At 36.0% G+C, this 19861-nt stretch overlaps 1 protein-coding gene across 1 annotated transcript; it reads right to left on the reverse strand.

Moving 5' to 3' along the window:
* Window positions 1–7443: 7443 nt before the first annotated feature.
* Window positions 7444–14383, reverse strand: LOC117342122. Its single transcript, XM_033904126.1, has 3 exons — window positions 13513–14383; window positions 11581–11668; window positions 7444–10515 (listed from the first exon to the last, which is right to left on the reverse strand). The coding sequence occupies exons 1-3, from the start codon at window positions 14065–14067 to the stop codon at window positions 10121–10123; spliced, it is 1038 nt and encodes a 345-aa protein (XP_033760017.1). The 5' UTR covers window positions 14068–14383; the 3' UTR covers window positions 7444–10120.
* Between the last annotated feature and the right edge of the window lie 5478 nt (window positions 14384–19861).

The raw sequence follows: 19861 nt of genomic DNA on the forward strand, positions 1-19861 counted from the left end.
TTAGAGTACACTCCAGTTTTTTCTGTTATGACTGTATAACAGAAAAAATAATTGATGTTAATCCTTAAATGTTCAGATAGTTTGGTAAACAATATTGGACTCGCTCACAGGAAACGTGTCACCAATTATGTTTATGTTAATGATTTTGAAAGGGCATGTTATCTCTGACAGAGCAAATAATAGTGATTATTTTTGACAGTTAATTCTAATTTTGATGATGCAGAGTCCACTAGTGACTTAGAATTACACTCGAACTCAAGGTATCATTTAAAGAAAACAAAGAACGTTTTTATTTAGTATTGGAAGAATACAAGGAAAAGTTGTTTGGTATCATAATGGTCAAATACATAGAGACATCCAGTCCGACGGTCCACATATTAATTATAGATAGTGCGCATGTATTTGGATCATTAGCTTGGAATTTGTGGCAATTAATTTGTTGATATTTACCTGGCCGAGTGTCTTACGAGGACGAGTATCAAAGAGAGAAAGGAGTTAGTGAAATACAGAGGTCAGTGGTACGAGGACGAGTGTCAAAGAGAGGAGGGAGTAAGTGAAACACAGAGGTCAGTGGTACGAGGACGAGTGTCAAAGAGGGGAGGAAGTTAGTGAAGCACACAGGTCAGTGGTACGAGGACGAGTGTCAAAGAGAGGAGGGAGTAAGTGAAACACAGAGGTCAGTGGTACGAGGACGAGTGTCAAAGAGAGGAGGGAGTAAGTGAAACACAGAGGTCAGTGTACGAGGACGAGTGTCAAAGAGAGGAGGGAGTTAGTGAAACACAGAGGTCAGTGGTACGAGGACGAGTGTCAAAGAGAGGAGGGAGTAAGCGGAATAAAGGTCAGTATTTAATGTGCTTCTTTTTCGCATGAATAAAAGATTTCAACCATTTGACATAGAGAAATAATCGTGGAAGGGTCTCGTTGTGGTGTAAAAGGGAAAATATTGCCTACGGGGACTGTAATACAATATTGAAAAAAGAGGGAAATGTTCAAAATTAATTTGGAGATTCAATGTGTGACGAGAAATCAATAGTGTAAAATAGGAATGTGATGAAGAGAGTTTCGTAACTGAAGGACCTCCTAAGACTTCAGAAAGCCATGTTGGAGAGAGTCTTGGGTCTGACAAAACACCTTAAACGGCAGAAAGTCATGTTGGAGGAATTCTAGAGCATGAAAGAACTCTTAAGACTTCAGCATGTGTGGGACTATCTCGGACGAAGTGTGACTACATGGGAATTGAAGTATCGTGGTTTAATAGGTTCCCTATAACAAGCTCGTTTTGTTAGATACAATGTGGAAGCCCGGTCGGACAAAAGGTCCGACGGAAGGACTTAGGGGTTCCTACAGAATGTCCTCTCGTAAGGCGGGGTTAGGGGAGCGTAAAGAAGCGGGGATTTTTTTTAGATAGACAGAGGTGATTAGCATATTTTACATACAATGGTACCGTGAAAGTCATGACTTATAATTTGTAATACATTATAAATTATGTAATGATGTGGATTGAAAATATATATCGTGTACAGATCCAGGTAATTAATCATACAGATGTCATATACATGTATATGGAAATTAAGGTGTGTGTTATAATAGATTATGGATTAATAGCTTTATATATAATTAACAAACATGGTCACCACTGTGTCTAAATCTACAAAAACGCCGTCCATGGTTGCTCTCAGGTACGAGGGCTGATTGTTGTGAGCCTCATATTGTATTATTTTTCAACAAAATCCCCTTCAGTATCTATACACTTTTGCCAGTGGTGTTTAAGGGCCTCAATACCACTTTTATAGAACTCCATTTCATGGCTGTTCAGAAAGAACCATCCACTGCATGCATGACGTCATCATCGGACTGAAAGTGGGTGCCTGAAATAGCTGTTTTCAGTTTTGGAAATAGATGAATGTCTGATGGAGCGAGATCAGGTGAATTAAAGCCACAATCGTCAGTGGCAGCCATCGCAATGACAGACTTGTGAACAGGAGCATTTTCCTGATGGAACAACACACCTTTAGTGAGCGTTCCGCGCCGCTTAAGTTTAATATTTTCCCGTAACTGTGCCATTGATTGTTTGTCCTCTTTGGAGATACTACATAAGCAGAATACCATCTGCATGCCAGAAAACCGAGGCCATAACCTTCCCAGCTGATGGAGCAGTCTTTGCCTTCTTTGGCGAGGGAGAGCCAGGGTGCCTCCATTGTTTCGATTGTTTTTTGGCCTCTGGGGTAAAATGATGGACCCATGTGTCATCCATAGTGACAAATCTCTGAAGAAAGTTGGCAGGATCTTCCTCAAAAAGGTTAACATTAACATGCGATGATATGCGCCTGATGTGCGTCTGATCAACTGTCAGAAGTATTGGTACCCATCGGGCCTTAAGCTTTCTTAATGCAAGATCCTCGGTCATAATGGAATTAACTCTTTCCTGTGAAATACCAATTATACTAGCTATATATCTTTCTGTGACTTGTCTGTCAGTCATAACAATATCATGAACTTTATTGACCATTTCTGGGGTTGCAACATTGGCAGGCCATCCAGGACGGGGTCATCCTCAAGGCTCTGTCGGTCGCACTTTAATTCCACCACCCACCTTTTCACTGAAGCATATGAAGAGGCATCTTTCCCTAGTGTTGCATGCATGTCATTATGGATATCCTTAGGTGTTAAACCTTCTTTCACCGATTTTGTCCATATTGCAAAAGCCGCTTGTCTTGTTTACAATGTACTTTAAAGTGCTACCTCGTCGATATAAACTAACCAAATTAGACCAGTCCAGACATACACCTGGCTTAATATACAGCAGTATATCAAGTTACAAGTTTTATTAAAACTTTGGGCCATTGGCCCATCAGTACCAAACATACAATTATATTCAGTACAATGTATACAATGTAAAGACAGTGATTCCCCTGTAACATGTATTTGACAGTAAGAGTATATAATTATTTAACATCCAAATTATGAAGTTCTCAACTTATTTGCTTCAAAATGATTTCTTCAAGTGCATGCATTTCTTACATTTAACAGCTGTATTGCTTTAAAAACAGAGGGATTTTTCCACGAGTAATTATACAATGTTGCCCTTTTGTTGATAGTTTTTGTTTTATTTACTTATTTATTTATTTATCATTGACATAAGTGTAGGCAAAGAAGCACAAGTTTTATTTTTTCCAAATGAGATAAATACATAAATTGTACGTGAAAGTTTCTCTTTTTATTCACAACTGTTTAACAGGAGGCCCATTTCAGTGCTTATGAACACTCATATTACTCACTGTACTGTTTAGGAGAATAAACAATTGTCGTTGCCATGAGGACGCTGTCATTTGATACAATTACTGTTGCGATCGTTAACATCTCATCAGGTTAAATAAATGAAGAAGATGTCATGTTATCAAATAAGACAAACTACGTGCATAAATGTACTCAGGAAAATATAACAGAGTCAGATTTTTCTCTATCTATATTGTATTATCTGTCAGACATGATAATTAAGTGATCACGAGATGGTACGTTACTACCAATAAAGGGGAAATCCAATCAAGAATCACTGCATTCAGATTAAAGTATAAAATGTATTTTCGGCCGGTTATTGTAATTAAATCAACATGATATTTCATATACAATGTACAAAACAGAATCGTGTATGAGTGTAGATTTATTGTACCAATATTACATAATGATAGGTATAATGTCTATATTTCCCTGGACTGATTTTTCTGTGGCCCTCCAACATGTTCGGGGCCGCGGAGGCCGAGTGGTTAAGGTGTCCCGACACTTTATCACTATCCCTCCACCACTGGGTTGCGAGTTTGAAACCCACGTTGGTCAGTTACTAGGTACTGACCGTAGGTCGGTGTTTTTTCTCTGGGTACTCCGGCTTTCCTCCACCTCCAAAACCAGACACGTCCTTAATTTTTTTGGTTTATTTAGTTTAACGTCCTTTTAACAGCCAGGGTCATTTAAGGACGTCCTTAAATAACTCTAGCTGTTAATAGGACGTTAAACTAAATAAACCAAACCAAACCTGACACTATGCTATTATCTGGTGTAGGGCCCTTTTAAGGATATGGTGTAAGGGCCAGAGGAAACTCGGGCTGCGGATACTTCTGTTTCCTCCCACCATCAGGACCTCTCGCGGTCCGAACCAACAATAGTGATTAATATAAACTGATAGTGATTAAAATCGATATAACATCCTCTCACTTTTTCAGATAAAGTAAAAATACGCCACTGATCGCTGTTTAATATCTGTGACTATTTATAATTCTACACGCTAAAGAAAATGCCACAAGTTCAAGAATTAATTCAGAGTTGTCTTTCTTCCATTGTATACCAAATGTTCAACGCAACTGTAGATTTTGATAATTCTATTTAACGACGAGGCGGAAAAAAACAGTCATTAAGGTATTCGATAGAGAATTAGATTGATATGAGGCTAACCTTGAATTTGCCTAACAACTGACCTTTTAAAAAAGATATATCGATAACGGTTACAGTTTGGCTTCATTGTTTGTTTCTTTTATCTTTTGATATAACAACATATCAGCTTTTCTGCTCGTGAAGTCAATTTACCACACTCCGGAGTCGTGTTTTACTGTACATGGCTGTCCAATATAGAATTAACGTTGGACATAATAAGGGTTTTCTGTTGGAAGTACTTCAATCTAGGCTGAAAAAAGGGAAACGGTCGTCGTCACATTTTTAAAACATCAAGTGTCCAAGTGTTTTTCTTAATCAAATTAATAATTTCATAAAATGTTATGGGTGATGACAGGTGCCGCTTGTGGTACCAAAGTAAGGCAGGTACCACCTGTGGCATCGGAAAAAGTAATGACGTGTCGTTTGTGGTGGTACCGGATAATGACTCGTGCCACTTGTGGTAACGGAAACAGTAATCGTATACGTCACTTGTGGTACCGCTGTTATGACAGGTGCCACTTGTGGTAACGGAAACTAATCGTATACGTCACTTGTGGTACCGCTGTTATGACAGAAGTCACTTCTGGTACCGAAGTAATGACAAGTGTCACATGTAATGCCGCAAGCAGTAATGACAGTTACCACTTCTCGTACCGGAAACGTCCCCTGTTCCTGATCTTGAGTATTCTATCTGCAATATATCTTATATAGTTGTATTAGCCCTCTCATTAATGGACGACCGGCCTTGGTGTTCTTACTATCACAAACCATTAAAATAGTTTCCTGAATATCACGAATTCCAGAAAAGGGGAAAAAAATATATACATCATGGGATTTTGTTTTCAAATATTATAATGTCAATCAACATGCTTAAGATTCTTAAAATACATTGGTCATATTACGTTTCATTTATTTTTACTGTTTCTTTTTATATCGACCAATATTCTATAAAAGGATTGCTACGCTATAAAAATATTGTTAAGATTGTATGCTTACCAAAAATTTTAGAAATATCAGGAAGTATTTGAAACTCGAAAAATTAAAACAGTCACAATTTTTGTAATCTTTATTTTGGTTGAACATTTTTCGTTATACATCTTTGATATAGCGAAAAAATTAACAACTTGACAATATCTCATTATTGGCCACGTGTCTTACAGGGCAATGTTACGTCAATGTATGTAGTAAGTCGGGATACTAAAATGTGAATTCTTCGCGTGATATTACCCGGAAGACATTCAAAACCACTTATTCATAATTATCTGTCTTGAAAGAATATGAAAAAAATATCTTGTGGTCAATCAGGAACTGAAAATTCCGAATCAAATAAAAGGTGGGCACGAGGCCACGAGAGTTCTCAAAATTATGTAATATGTGACATTTGTGGGGAAAACCGACACGTCACCAAATCACAACTTCCCTTACGTATCTAAAATTGTACCCACAGTGAATGTAAGTTAAGGACTGAAACTACTTCCCAATTATGACAAAGATTATCTTCCTTCCGAAAATTGCTCTGAACCTGTCCACAGACTGACTGTTTGTGACATAGAATAGCTAGCTTTTAAAAGCATTATCGTAAAAATCAAACTTTCTTCAAAAGAGACCGCCTTAGTATAACTTGGTCAAGTCCAACATTAGCAATGCCCTGTCTATAATAACCGTCCAGTCTGACTTATGGACAGCATTTCTATATCTGCAGTCAAACCTACTTCGTGTGACCAACTTTCTATAACTTTAGTCAAACTTGCCTAGGAGACCATCTGTCTATACATACAGCCAAACCTGTCTAGGAGACCATCTGTCTATACACCTACAGTTATAAACCTGCCCTAGAGATTGACTGTTCATAAGTAAAGCCAGTTCTAACTTCGAGATCATCTTTCTGTAACTACAGATAAACCTGCCTAAGCGACCACCTGTCTATGACTAGTAAAACCAGCCTTAGAGATCACCTCTATACCTAGTCAAACCTGCTTTAAACACCACCTGTCTATAACAACAGCCAGACCTGTCTTAGAGACAACCTGTCTAAGCGACCACCTGTCTATAACTAGTAAAACCAGCCTTAGATATCACCTCTATAACTAGTCAAACCTGCCTTAAACACTACCTGTCTATAACTACAGCCAGACCTGTCTTAGAGACCACCTGTCTATAACTACAGATAAACCTGTTTAAGCGACCACCTGTCTATAACTAGTAAAACCAGCCTTAGATATCACCTCTATAACTACAGTCAAACCTGCCTTAAACACTACCTGTCTATAACTACAGCAAAGCCTGTCTTAGAGACCATCTGTCTATAACTAGTCAAACCTGCCTTAAACACCACCTGTCTATAACTACAGTCAAACCTGCCTTAAACACCACCTGTCTATAACTACAGTCAAACCTGTCTAAGCGACCACCTGTCTATAGCTAGTAAAACCAGCCTTAGAGACCACCTGTCTATAACTAGTAAAACCAGCCTGAGAGACCATCTGTCTTTAACTAAAATCATACCTGCCTTTGAGACCACCTGTCTGCAACTGCAGTCAAACCTTCTATAGTGACCACCTGTCTGTAACTAGTCAAACCTGTGTTATAGAGAGCATCTATATATATCACTGACTATAACTAGTCAAATCTGTCTTATAGAGAGCATCTATATATATCACTGACTATAACTAGTCAAACCTGCTTTAGACCGCCTGTCTGTACGTAGACTCGTCAATTACCAGTCTATATCTGTATTAATGTGTTTGTAACCAGCCATTTCACATAACCTGTCTGTCTAGAACCTTTCATTTTAGTCCTCAGAAACAGATATCGCTTTAATTGATATTTGGTTAAAAAGACATAACAATCTATGATTTTAATACGTTCCCTGTTCATATTTGTGTTAACGATGTAGATCTCATGACCATCATAACTATCCATCTCCCTCCGCCTACACGTTCCCGACCAAACACTGTGTCAATGTTTTGTGGCCAAATATATTTTTGTCAGCCATGAAATAAAGATAAACAAAACATGTTGAAAATATTTTCTTATTTTATTCAAAGAACAACAACTTTAGTGTTGTACAATGATAACCTACTTCTGTACAAGACAGCATTTCTTATAAATATAAATATGTAATGTGTGCTAGGCACATTCAGCAGTCTAGACTAAACTTACTTCTGAAATACATATTTGAAATTTCAAAAATAATTGTCAATATAGCATTGATTCTTGTAACAATTTATGCTGATTTTTATCACGAGATTATAATCCATTGATGCTGAATGGTTCCAATAGAAACAACTATTTATGTCAAGGTGCGACAAATATGTGCAATCTCAAATTACTGCAGGTGTTCACTTTGAATGAAACATGAACATGAACAGATTATCATTACATTTTTTTCAAATAATTACTTATTAAACAAAACATGCTATAAAATCTTTCACACATCCAATGCACACTTAACATTCATGAATGAAATTCTTTCGGACATTGTCGCTCGGTATGAGGAGTAGATGTACAGGTTTATGTAATCAAACATACTTATAATGAGATAACCTCTCCCTAAGTCGGTTATGTAATTTTTTTTCCGTGAATGACTAATACTTGTGATATTTTCACATTCATAGATAAGGAAATAGCTTTCTAAATATATCTCGATATCATCCCTAGCAATGTGTTAGTGTAGCACCGAAACAGGCAGCCGGCTTAAAATAAATAAATTTGTGACTATGCAAAAAATATTCCAAAAATATACATACAGACGGCACACAGTTCACTAACAATGGCTCATTATCAAAAAGACCGTTACTACATGAATTACAAAAATAACATTTAAAATCCTTCAACAAAAATGCCCTGCGAATTCATCCATGATTAATCAAAATACGATAATTAACAACTTATAGAATATTCTCTTTACAAATATCTTGAAGAGTTTGTGAAGATATTTTGAGTTTCTCATACATTTGACAATTCAATGTCTTAATCGGTGTTTTCTTTAAATCTAATAAGTAAATAAGATGCGTGTTCAGCTGTCCAGAATCCGATAGAAACTGAATCATTTTTCACAACCCTTCTTTTAGAAATGAAGACATTAAAATATGATGCATGATCATGAACTTTTAATTAATTTGAGAGATTTTTTTTCAGTTTTAATATACGGCTAACTCACAATAAGCTTTGGTGCTATAAAGTTGGGGAATAGACATGGCTACATGTATATTTCTTTTTTTTTAAATCAAGAAGAAAGAGCTGAAGATTTAGGTTACCAAAGAGATACATTGTATAGCAGGTAAGCACGAAAAAAATAAACTTCAACCAAGGCGTTTGAGATGATAGATTTGAAACAGGAATTAGGTATCTTCGAAATCAAGGAGATCCGCTCTCTATAAACAGATTTTATGTGCAAGGACGGAGTATAATACCAGGCCCTTGGATTTAGACGGTGGAATTAAGTTGAATGTTATATAATGACTAGATAAGCTATCAAGGCTAATAAAATATGACGTTAGAATGGTCAATATTTCAGATAAAGAGGCCCTCTAAGTTCGAGTAAGTTAACTTTAACCCGTTTTTGGTATTACTATAACGAAATATGTTCCGTAAAAACTTTACGGTGATGCTGTTTCCAGGATTAGCACAAACAGAAAGAAAGAAGTGCTTCAAAAAATTATTGCTACAGTACAAATTCAAATGTAGATGGGAGAGAACGCAACGTCAACGAAAAACTCAAAATAATACATGAAACACTTTTTCACAACAAATAATATGTTAAGTGGCAATGGTTACCTTAAATAACAAAATATAATGACTGCTTACTACACTTAAACGTTTTATATACTGACTTTAAAGGTTATTAATTAAATAATTTATAAAGCTGTAAGCATGCTATACAAAACTCTGGTAAAAGCAATATGGGGAATATTAAATGCCTGCCTACCAATAATTTTGCAGTAATGTATTTTTGGGCCTAATCAAAGCCACAAACAGTTCATGATCGCTTCTCTAATATGGACTCCGCATTGAAATTCAGTTGTCTTTTTTCTTGAAACAGCTATAAGATTATGCCCTTTTGAAGTAAGCTGCTCAAATTGACAGGATTTGAAAACAACAATCTTTGTCAAAAGCAGATTAGAAATCAAATCAACTTGAAATTAAATTACAATGAGTAACTGTTTGTAAAAGAAACCGATCATATATTGTCAAAAACCCATCCAGCTAACGATTATGAAATCACATTGCATCCCCAACTCTGGAGAGCTGGGACCCAAGTTCACTTCCGGTCCAGAAAAATAACCATCCATCCCACAGGGGCTTGATACTATAATACATATATATATGGACCATCATTTGAAAAATCGTGCCAAGCCCCTGTGATCCATCCGAGGTCTAAAAGACAAATAAAATAAATGTCTTCCTCGAATTTTGTCTGTAACAAATTATTCTGGAATAACGAGACAACTCTACAAGAATTAGGACCATTCATCTGTCATGGCATTCTATGACGTCATGTCTCCGCAGTGCGCAGAACTGACGCACGGTCATCAATAAATCGATTCAATTATAATGACCGTCGCTTACTGGAATGGTGCCATATTATGCCTGGCAACGATCAGTTACCGTGGCAACCTCATCGACTGGGGTGTCGATTTCATATCAGTCAAAGTATTATAAATACCCTTTTTAGGATTTTAACGTTTATTGTTCACCGTGTTTTCTTATGTTTTGAACTTAATCTCATGGTGAATGTGTTACTGTCGCTTGTATCCGAAATAAAACCGAGTTTACTGATGGTGACGTATACTTCCTGTCCTGCGCTCAAGTGCACCAAAGAGTCGTACACGATATCGCTTCGGATTGCATTGACCGGAACTCCATTTGTGGAGCATGTCCGCTGCTGTGTGTTTTTTACATTTACACAATGGTGAAAACGGATTTCTTTTCCGGTTTCCTTATCGACATTGCGGGTATCGAACACCAGTGTAGATGTATACGTATAGTAACCATCCATCGGAACCTTGAAGGAACCATTGTTGTAGGTGATTCCTTGTTGAATGTGTTTACCCTGGGGTGGCCTCCACAGAACCACGTGACCTTTACCTGAAATGTACAGGAATAAACATAAGTCATGTATATTGGTACAAATCTCTGTCATAGACAAACGGGGGTTTAACGACTTTCATAGGGAATCTGGAATGTTAAACGTTCTGTAATTTGTGGCAAATGCTCCACGAATACGTGTACGTTCTAGCCCGAGTTTCATCTGGCCCTGACACCATACTTGAGACATTCTGACAGGTAAATGTCCTGCACCAGGCATCTATCTGTCGTAATGTCTGATACTGTGTAGTGGTCAGTGTCAGGATTTTAGCTCTGAAATATTTTTAGATGGTGTTCAATATGCTCATGCTTATTGTGCGTTCGTAGTGTTCAATGTTGTGTTTTCTATGTTCAACGTGACGTAGCGGTGTTTATGTATGTTAAGCAATCCATGCTTTCAGTGTATGCTTTGATCGCGTCCTTCGTGTTTTTTTGTATTTAGTAAACACATCATATGTCATTTGTGTTCTATGTTTCGTGCCGGAAGTGTTCAATCAGGATGTTTTTGGTGTACAATGTTCGGTAATGTTTGTAGAGTATATGACATTCATTGGTCTATAGATGCAGTCGGTGTTCAGTATCACGCGGTGTAAATGGTTTGTGTCGCTAATGTTCAGTGTAAAGTTGATAACTGAATATGTGTCAGTCTTTCAGAATTTGTATTTTGTGTTTTTGATATTTAAAATATCGTTTAGTGTATTCCGTATTCAATATCTACTCAGTGTAAACTGTTGTCTTTCCTTATTTTTTCAAAAGAAACTGTATCGCACTGTCGAAATCTACACAATAATACAGAGTTAAGGTTCTTGATGGTTAAAGATTAATTTGGTCGACCTCGGTATTTAGACTACCCCGCTATTAAGACCACTTTCACTTAATCCCCCAGCTGGTCTTAATAGACAGGTTTCACTGTATATTTCGAATCATTCACAAAATAAAGAAATGAGAGGACCATATTTTAAAACTCAGCACTGAAAAAGGATATAATTGATTTCATATTACAAACAAATAATTTTTTTTTATTATTGTATCTGATTTAAAAAAGGATGAAAAAGAAACACATACCGTTTTCAACATAATCTTCATCCACAACCATCCTTATGGCCACTAGCGGATGGGTGTGGTCAATCGAAGGAGTCTCATTTGTTGGAATCTGTTTAAAAGCAATGAAAATGAATAAGAAATTTGATTATTTACATATTTACAGTGTCCCCTTACTGAGCCTCTGTCACGCGGCTTAGAACAGTCGCGAATCGATAATTATTCTGAGTAATGGAAAACCCGGATATATTTCATAAAATATAGGTCAATGTAGTTTCGCATGATGTGGTTCGGCTTAGCATAAACCAAGCAATAAATTCAGATTTTTTTCAAGGAATATACTTGTATGTCATATCGCCTTTATTGAGGAGAAATGTTAATAAGTATTGTTAATTCCATTGTGATAGGGAAAGTGAGGCTGGACAAAATAGTATTATTTAAATGATCACAATAAACATTCAAGTCAGTTTTCACGAATCATTCGTAATCTTGGCATATTGAAATAGTTTTAATTCGTTTTTCGTATCAGAAACCAAATCAATAGATTCCTATGAAAAGATGATCGTATAATATACACAAGCTCCAGAGATAACCATACTCAACATATAATGGGGACAGTTGGCCCTCCGCCAATCCCTGAGTTGAAGGGAGTGGGCGATTTATGAATGGAATTCCTTGGTACTATGCGGTTGAAACCACCCATATACTCGATAGAGAAAACTCAAACATTAACATAGGGGAGTCAATGGATCCATTGGGGAATATATCCCCTACCTCTGACCAACTGATCTTAATTCACACAACAGCACCAGATGGGCCGTCTGCTTTAATTTAATATAGGTCAAAACAGTTTCACATCTGATCATTTGAAGGGGAGTGATTTTAAAGTCCATGTGACATTTGACCCCGACAGTACACTTTGGGCACCTGTGGTCAGTCTAATGTCCTAAATCTTGATCAAATATCTTGCCATATATATATACATACACACACGACTGGTAGCCACTCGTAAACGTATTGTTTGTGAGGTGATACCAGTCTCCATGCAAACATAATATACACTAAATATTCTATACATGGATCCTGATAACGACACATGTTTTATTTATCCAAGTTAACACCGTGGGTGGGGGCCCACGAAGGTTTTAACTATTAAAGAGGAATTTAACATTTTTAATTATGTGTTTTTATAGCCCACGAACATCTATCCTGCGCTGTAGAACAGAGTGTGTAAGAGCCAACAAGCGTACAGACTCGGGACGCCTCATCAACCTCTGGATCAGAACTGCTGCAGACTTTTCAATATGTCCCTTTACTTTAAACAATTAAGATTTCATCATATTCTTAACAAACAAGATCCATGTAATCTAGCAGATTTATTATAACGATAATGTAAAAGTTCGTTTGATAGTTTTGTCCGCAACTCGGAGCGTCAAGTTAACAATGCTTGACCCTATCAGGTCCGTTATAAATCATGCATGGCACGTCTCTCGAATACCTTGTATACAATACAAACTCACAACTGCTTCAGCTGTAATCTATCACCAGCAGTGATCAGATTGGGATCTGGAACCATTCTCCTTGTATATTTATTTTACCAATGGTTGATCTTGGTTTGTTTTTGTCATGCTTTATCGAGTTGACGTCCGTTGTACGTCTCTACTTTTGGTATTTTGTGATCAATCCACACAGTAAATACAAAATCACCAATAAATCCTTTTCCCTATTACATGTATTTTAGTTGTGTAGTGAAAATTGATATACAACGGAGAATACAGACATATTAACGGAACCATAATTCTACCACAAAAAGACGGAACGAGAGCAAATGACAAACAGAAGTTAGATATAAGGAGAATTGGACCAGGCGTTCAGGAAGTGTAAACTTGACAGCTTTATAGAAACATCCTAAAGTAGTGCATGTGCTGTACCCGAAAAAATAAACTGGAAACCTACCTGAGATTTTGGTGTTGTAACGATTTGCACATGGGAATGGTTCGTGGAAATATCATCCCCGTCACTGTCATCTGAAGATTCCAGATATTTTGATAAATAAATCGCTCCGAATATCACACCAAATAGAATAAGTGTCCCTCCGATGATAGTTAATCCAATTTTACATTTTGACCAATAACACTTGTTTCTCGTCCGTTTTTTTCGTCTGTTTCCTTCACCACTACCATCTGAGGAATCTAAAAACTGTTTTTGTTCCTGTATACTATCTTGTTCAATATCCATCACATGATAGGAACTTCTTTTAGAGTCTTTGGAATTATCCTCATAACTATCATAGCCACTAGACTGAGGAATGCTGATGGTCAAGGCAGACTCTTTTCTCAGTCTGTCCAGTCTGTTTTTCTCGGCCGTATTGATATTGGCCTCATCGGTATTTACATTCTCATCCAATTCGTCGATTCGGACAGCTTTATGAAAACTGTCTTGAAATGATGATGGAAATGCAAACCCATGTGGTCCAATAGAATTAGAATCCGGCCAGCTTGGAGTAGGCATTGTTGTGGTTTTGAGTCCAACTTATCGTGCAGTGAGAGAAATACCTAGCCCGTTCAGGTAAAATTTACAAATAACACATGTAGATCATCACATGTGTAAGCGTGTATGATGTACGCCGATTCGGTCCAGTTACATGTAGGCTGGCATCAGACACAAACCTGTTATACAGTTTTACACTGACAACCTTGTTATATAACATTGATCTTCTGTGTTTCCCGAACAGTAGAACAACTAACGATTCGTGTATTTACCTAGCTTTAACGGTACATGTACTCATGAGGACAGACAGAGATGGCTGTGGAGTGACGTTATAATTCTTGTTCCGGTCGGAGTTTCCCATTTTGACAGAGGCCCTCGACGGGGATAACTTTACTTGGTACAGGAATTTTCCGCGATATAGTGAACTGCTTTGGGACCGGATCTGTTCATGTAATATGACTGTACATATATATGAAATACTTTAAGATTTAGAATGTTTATTGGTTTAACACCGGGGAAATCTCACCGTGATTTTCACTCAATAAGAGGTAACGTTTAAGTTCTGTATTCACACAAAAAAAGTTAATGTGATAAAATTACGGTAGGTTTTAATTTACACGGAAACATGATAATCTTTTAGCTTCGTGCTAACAAAGACCGAGGAGGATCCCTTTAAACGGAGCTCTGACAAACTTCACGGATTTAAATATTCATGATTTGTGTGTGTTTAGTTTTCATAAACATCGCCCACTTTATTACACAATGAGAATGGCATTTACTTGTCTGAGTTTATTGAAACAAAGTGATGCAGACAATTAAAAAAAAATGTTAACGACTCGACCTGTAGAGAAAATGCATTGCAAATATTAATTAAATTGCATGCGTAAATTATGTGATATATTCATAATTTTAATTTTGTCTCACTTGCTTAATTGATTATGTAAAGTATTGTTATATCATTTTGGTACAACGATTGGCTTCTTCTTAAGGATCACAGAATAAGGCGTTACAATATTATTAGGCTCAGAGTATGTGTGTGTATGTTTTTTGCCTTTGTCATATATGTCTATTATATTGTTTAACATGTGAAAAATCTTCAAAAGATAAAAGAATTATATTTTTTTATTAGCTTGTATGATGGAGCTCGACAGCTTCAGACGAAATATATAAACAATTTAATAGTGTAAGTAAAACATGAATGCAAATTATTTTCCATTTTTGATAACTTTCTATAAACTGTAACGACAACCTTAACCTTGTCTCTGTCATTGTCACCTTGACCGCGTTATAATGAAAGAAACATCATACGTATGTCTTAAATACATGTACTTGATATATTTGATCAGATTAGTTTTGATCAAAACATTGATTTCAGAAACAAAGAGACAAAAAAGCGACGAGACTGAATCGGTAGACAATGTTCTATACATGTAATTACTACAGAAGACCTTGTCATTGATCTTCGTAACCGGAGACACCCCGAGTCATTTTCATATTTTCTCTTTATATATAGTGGATATTTAATGGTTTCTATGGTGATTTATGCGTGTCATTTCTTTATTTCGCCCCGAAATAGCGATAGCATCGTCTTAAGACATCGCCGAAACAAAATAGCGAAACATGTAACGCGAAATGACAAAATCACTGAAGTCTTTGTTTAACAATATCAAACACCATAGGTTTCACGTCGAGTATGATAATATATTTCAAGAGTATGACAGATTATCAGTACCTTTACGGGGGCAATGCGATGCTACTGATATTGAACATTTACTTTTTCTTATTTCTCTCATTATGAAAGAAAACGAGAGAAATTTAAACTCCGACGGGGATGTACACTGTATAGTATATATTCTGACTACTCATTACCAAATGTGCATTTCACCAATTCCATTCGTTGTATGATAAGCATACATTGTGGTTATCTGAGCTTTGACCCCTAGTTTATAAGGACAATTGATATTAGAATCACTGAACTTTGACCCCTAGTGTAGAAGGTTAATCCGTATTCTAATAATATTTTTTTTTGTATGTGACTATATAATATACTTCAGTGCAACTCCGACACACTTGTTTAACAGTGTCAACAGTTTTACAAATATACAGGCCCTCTGGGCCCATCGTTGATTGACAAGGAAATGACCGATCAGTATAACAAATCGTGCCATACACTGTTATAGTATTAGTAACTTGTCAAGGTTATTTCCGTTTATCCTACCTTGTGTTGGAACATTGGATCATTACGTCACTCATATTTCTTAACAATGTAAAAAGGGACCAATCACAATATATCTTCCTTTTATTCAAATTAATTCCATTCTTTTATTTCCACATTATCTTACATGTATATTGTACTTCGTATTTTGAATTTGGAGATTTTACATAAGTTGGTAATTCTTGCCTTAAATTCGCGAAATAATTTTTATTTTAAATATGTGTCCAAATACTTTTGTTTGATGTTTCTGTTCCATATCACAGAATTTGTTTTGTTTGTGTTTGTTTTTTTCTATTATCATCAACAATCATCATTTTGGTGTATTCAATATCAAAATATCGTAAGTATGGAGTATTCATTCATCAAAATGTTAAATAAGATTTTTTCAATCACAGAAAATGGTGAACTATGGTGTAAATAAATATCGTAAATATTGGGTATTCAATCTCCAAATATCATAAATATGGGGTATTCAATCTCCATATACCATAAATATTGGGTGTTCAGTCCCCATATATCATAAATATTTGGTGTTCAATCTCCAAATATCGTAAATATATGTTAATCAATCTTCATATATCATAAATATGAGGTATTCAATCTCCATATATCATAAATATGGGGTATTCATTCTCCATATATCATAATTATTTGATGTTCAATCTCCATATATCATAAATATGGGGTATTCAATAATCTCCAAATATCGTAAATATGAGGTATTCAATCTCCATATATCATAAACATTGGATGTTCAATATCAAAATATTGTAAACATGAGGTATTCAATCTCCATATATCATAACTATGGGGTATTCAATCTCCATATATCATAAATATGGGGTATTCAATCTCCATATATCATAACTATGGGGTATTCAATCTCCATATATCATAAATATGGGGTATTCAATCTCCATATATCATAAATATGGGGTATTCAATCTCCATATATCATATATATTGGTTATTCAATCTCCATATATCATAACTATGGAGTATTCAATCTCCATATATCATAAATATGGGGTATTCAATCTCCATATATCATAAATATTGGGTATTCAATCTCCATAGATCATAAGTATGGATTATTCAATCTCCATTTATTATAAATATAGGGTATTCAATATCCAAAAATCTTAGATATAATATTTTTATTGAATTACACATTTTTGGCTGACTGTCTTTGTAGGAATGTAGTTTAATACGAGACACAGGAACCTTCATACTAAGTAATGATACACGTGTATAAAAAATAAGTATGGCCATGTCTGTGTTTATATACAGCTATCAGAGATGATAACAAGTAACACACTCCGACTAAATATATCTTACATATCGATGAGGTCAAAATCTATGTCCCTGGATTATCTGGATACTGTATGAAAAACGAATACCACTGTGTCTATCCCCTGGCATCTATTGGCATTGGTGTGTTCAGAAAAAATCTGTATTGTGTTGTTTGTATGTGTGTTGTTTGCATGTGTGTTGTGTTGTGTTGTTTGTATGTGTGTTGTATTGTTTGTATGTGTGTTGTGTTGCTTGCATGTGTGTTGTGTTGTTTGTATGTGTGTTGTATTGTTTGTATGTGTGTTGTGTTGCTTGCATGTGTGTTGTGTTGTTTGTATGTGTGTTGTATTGTTTGTATGTGTGTTGTTTGTGTTTGTATGTTTGTTGTGTTTGTATTGTTTGTATGTGTGTTGTGTTTGTATGTTTGTTGTGTTATTTGTAGTCGTAGGCTGGTTGTGTCTGTTGGTGTATGTGTGTTGTGGTGCTTTGTATTGTACGTGTGTTGTGTTTGTATGTGTGTTGTGTTGCTTGTGTTTGTATGTGCGTTGTGTTGTTTTTGTTTGTATGTGTATTGTGTTGTTTGTGTTTGTATGTGTGTTGTGTTGTTTGTATGTGTGTTATGTTGTTTGTATGTGTGTTGTGTTGTTTGTGTTTGTATGTGTGTTGTGTTGTTTGTGTTTGTGTTTGTATTTGTGTTGTGTTGTTTGTATGTGTGTTATGTTGTTTGTATTTGTGTTGTGTTGTTTGTGTTTGTATGTGCGTGGTGTTGTTTGTGTTTGTATGTGTATTTTGTTGTTTGTGTTTGTATGTGTATTTTGTTGTCTGCTCAGGTCTTGTGCTGTTTGTCTTTCTGTTATGTTTTTTGTTTTTTTGTTGTCTGTGTTATATATATAATATGTCATGTAGTAATAACGAGGGTACAGACAAGTGATATCATCCTCTACTGGGCTTATATCGTTTTATTCACAGATATAGAAAGCATGTGGTGTTATGATTCAAGTGATAAGATACATCGCGTGACAATATTTCAAGAAATTTAAAAATATGAATAATAAAGAATCAAGTGATCGCGATGATGAAGCACTTTTGTGATAGTTATTGCTATAATTAGACAGTATTATTACATAAACTTCAATAATCGTTTGGGTTTTGTGTGTGTGTGTGTGTGTGTGTGTTTTTTTGGTTTTTTACAATGCATGGAAAGTTAATCAAATTTATAGATATTGCTAAAAACTATTTTCACATGATAAACAAATGACATTAAACTAGCCCCGGATTTTATGGCAATAAATTACGTCATCATCCTGACCTTAAGTGACGTCATCATATTGGCCTTCAGTGTAACTTCCTCTGTGTCATCTATTTTCATAATACTCAGAAGAAAATTAAATTTTTGACGATGACAAACTGTACGATTGGTGTTTTATTACCGAAAGTAATGGTTTATATTTAACACACTCATGATGTAGCATCGAGTTTCTAAAAAGTATCTCAAGTTTCAGTTTCGGAAATGTGCATCATTGAAATGTTAAATGAGAAATGCACCGTTCAATGAATTTCAATAGGTCTAAGTCCCTACTTCACTGACGTAACCCGGCCCCACTTAATTGAGGACAAATAAAATAACTTTGGCATTTAAAAAGTAAATAACCATTCATTAAAATTTTTGATTTGTCTTATGACACAGACCGCGGTGAATTCCCAACTCTCGGTCCATATACTTATCTATGAGCCTGTGACCCACATACCACCCTAAAGTTGATAAAGTTCGAAGTTTTTTTAGAATATGCGTGACCATCTTCGCTAACCCTACAGACGACCCGCCTACTCCACGTCACGAGAGTGGGCAGATCGTAACCCTTGGTTAGGGAGGAGGAGGGGAAATGATAGAGTTAAAAAAAAAAAAATAAACTAAACAAAAAAGAGATAAATAAAACAATAGTTTATGAAAATATCGCCGATTCAACATGGCCACCCTCGGGGATGAAATCAGCACCATGGTCGAGAAAGACAACCTGTATACAAATGATAGAAAGAAAATGTATCAAAACAAATATATAAAAACATTTGGAATGGTAAGTAACAGTAAACCTTGAATCTTATCTATTTATCGAATCATCTTTAATTCGGACATCTATGAAAACAGACAGCAGATCGGGGTATGGAGGGAGGTATCGGAGTTTGGTGGGGGGGGGGGGGGGGGGGGGGGGGGGGGGGGGGGGGGGGGTGGAATCGGGGTAACGTTTGGTGAAGTGGTTAGGGAGGGGGTCGGAGTTATATTTGGTGGGGAGAGGAAAGAATCGGGGT

Source organism: Pecten maximus, chromosome 14 (genome assembly GCF_902652985.1).
Source record: "Pecten maximus chromosome 14, xPecMax1.1, whole genome shotgun sequence".
NCBI lineage: Eukaryota > Metazoa > Mollusca > Bivalvia > Pectinida > Pectinidae > Pecten > Pecten maximus.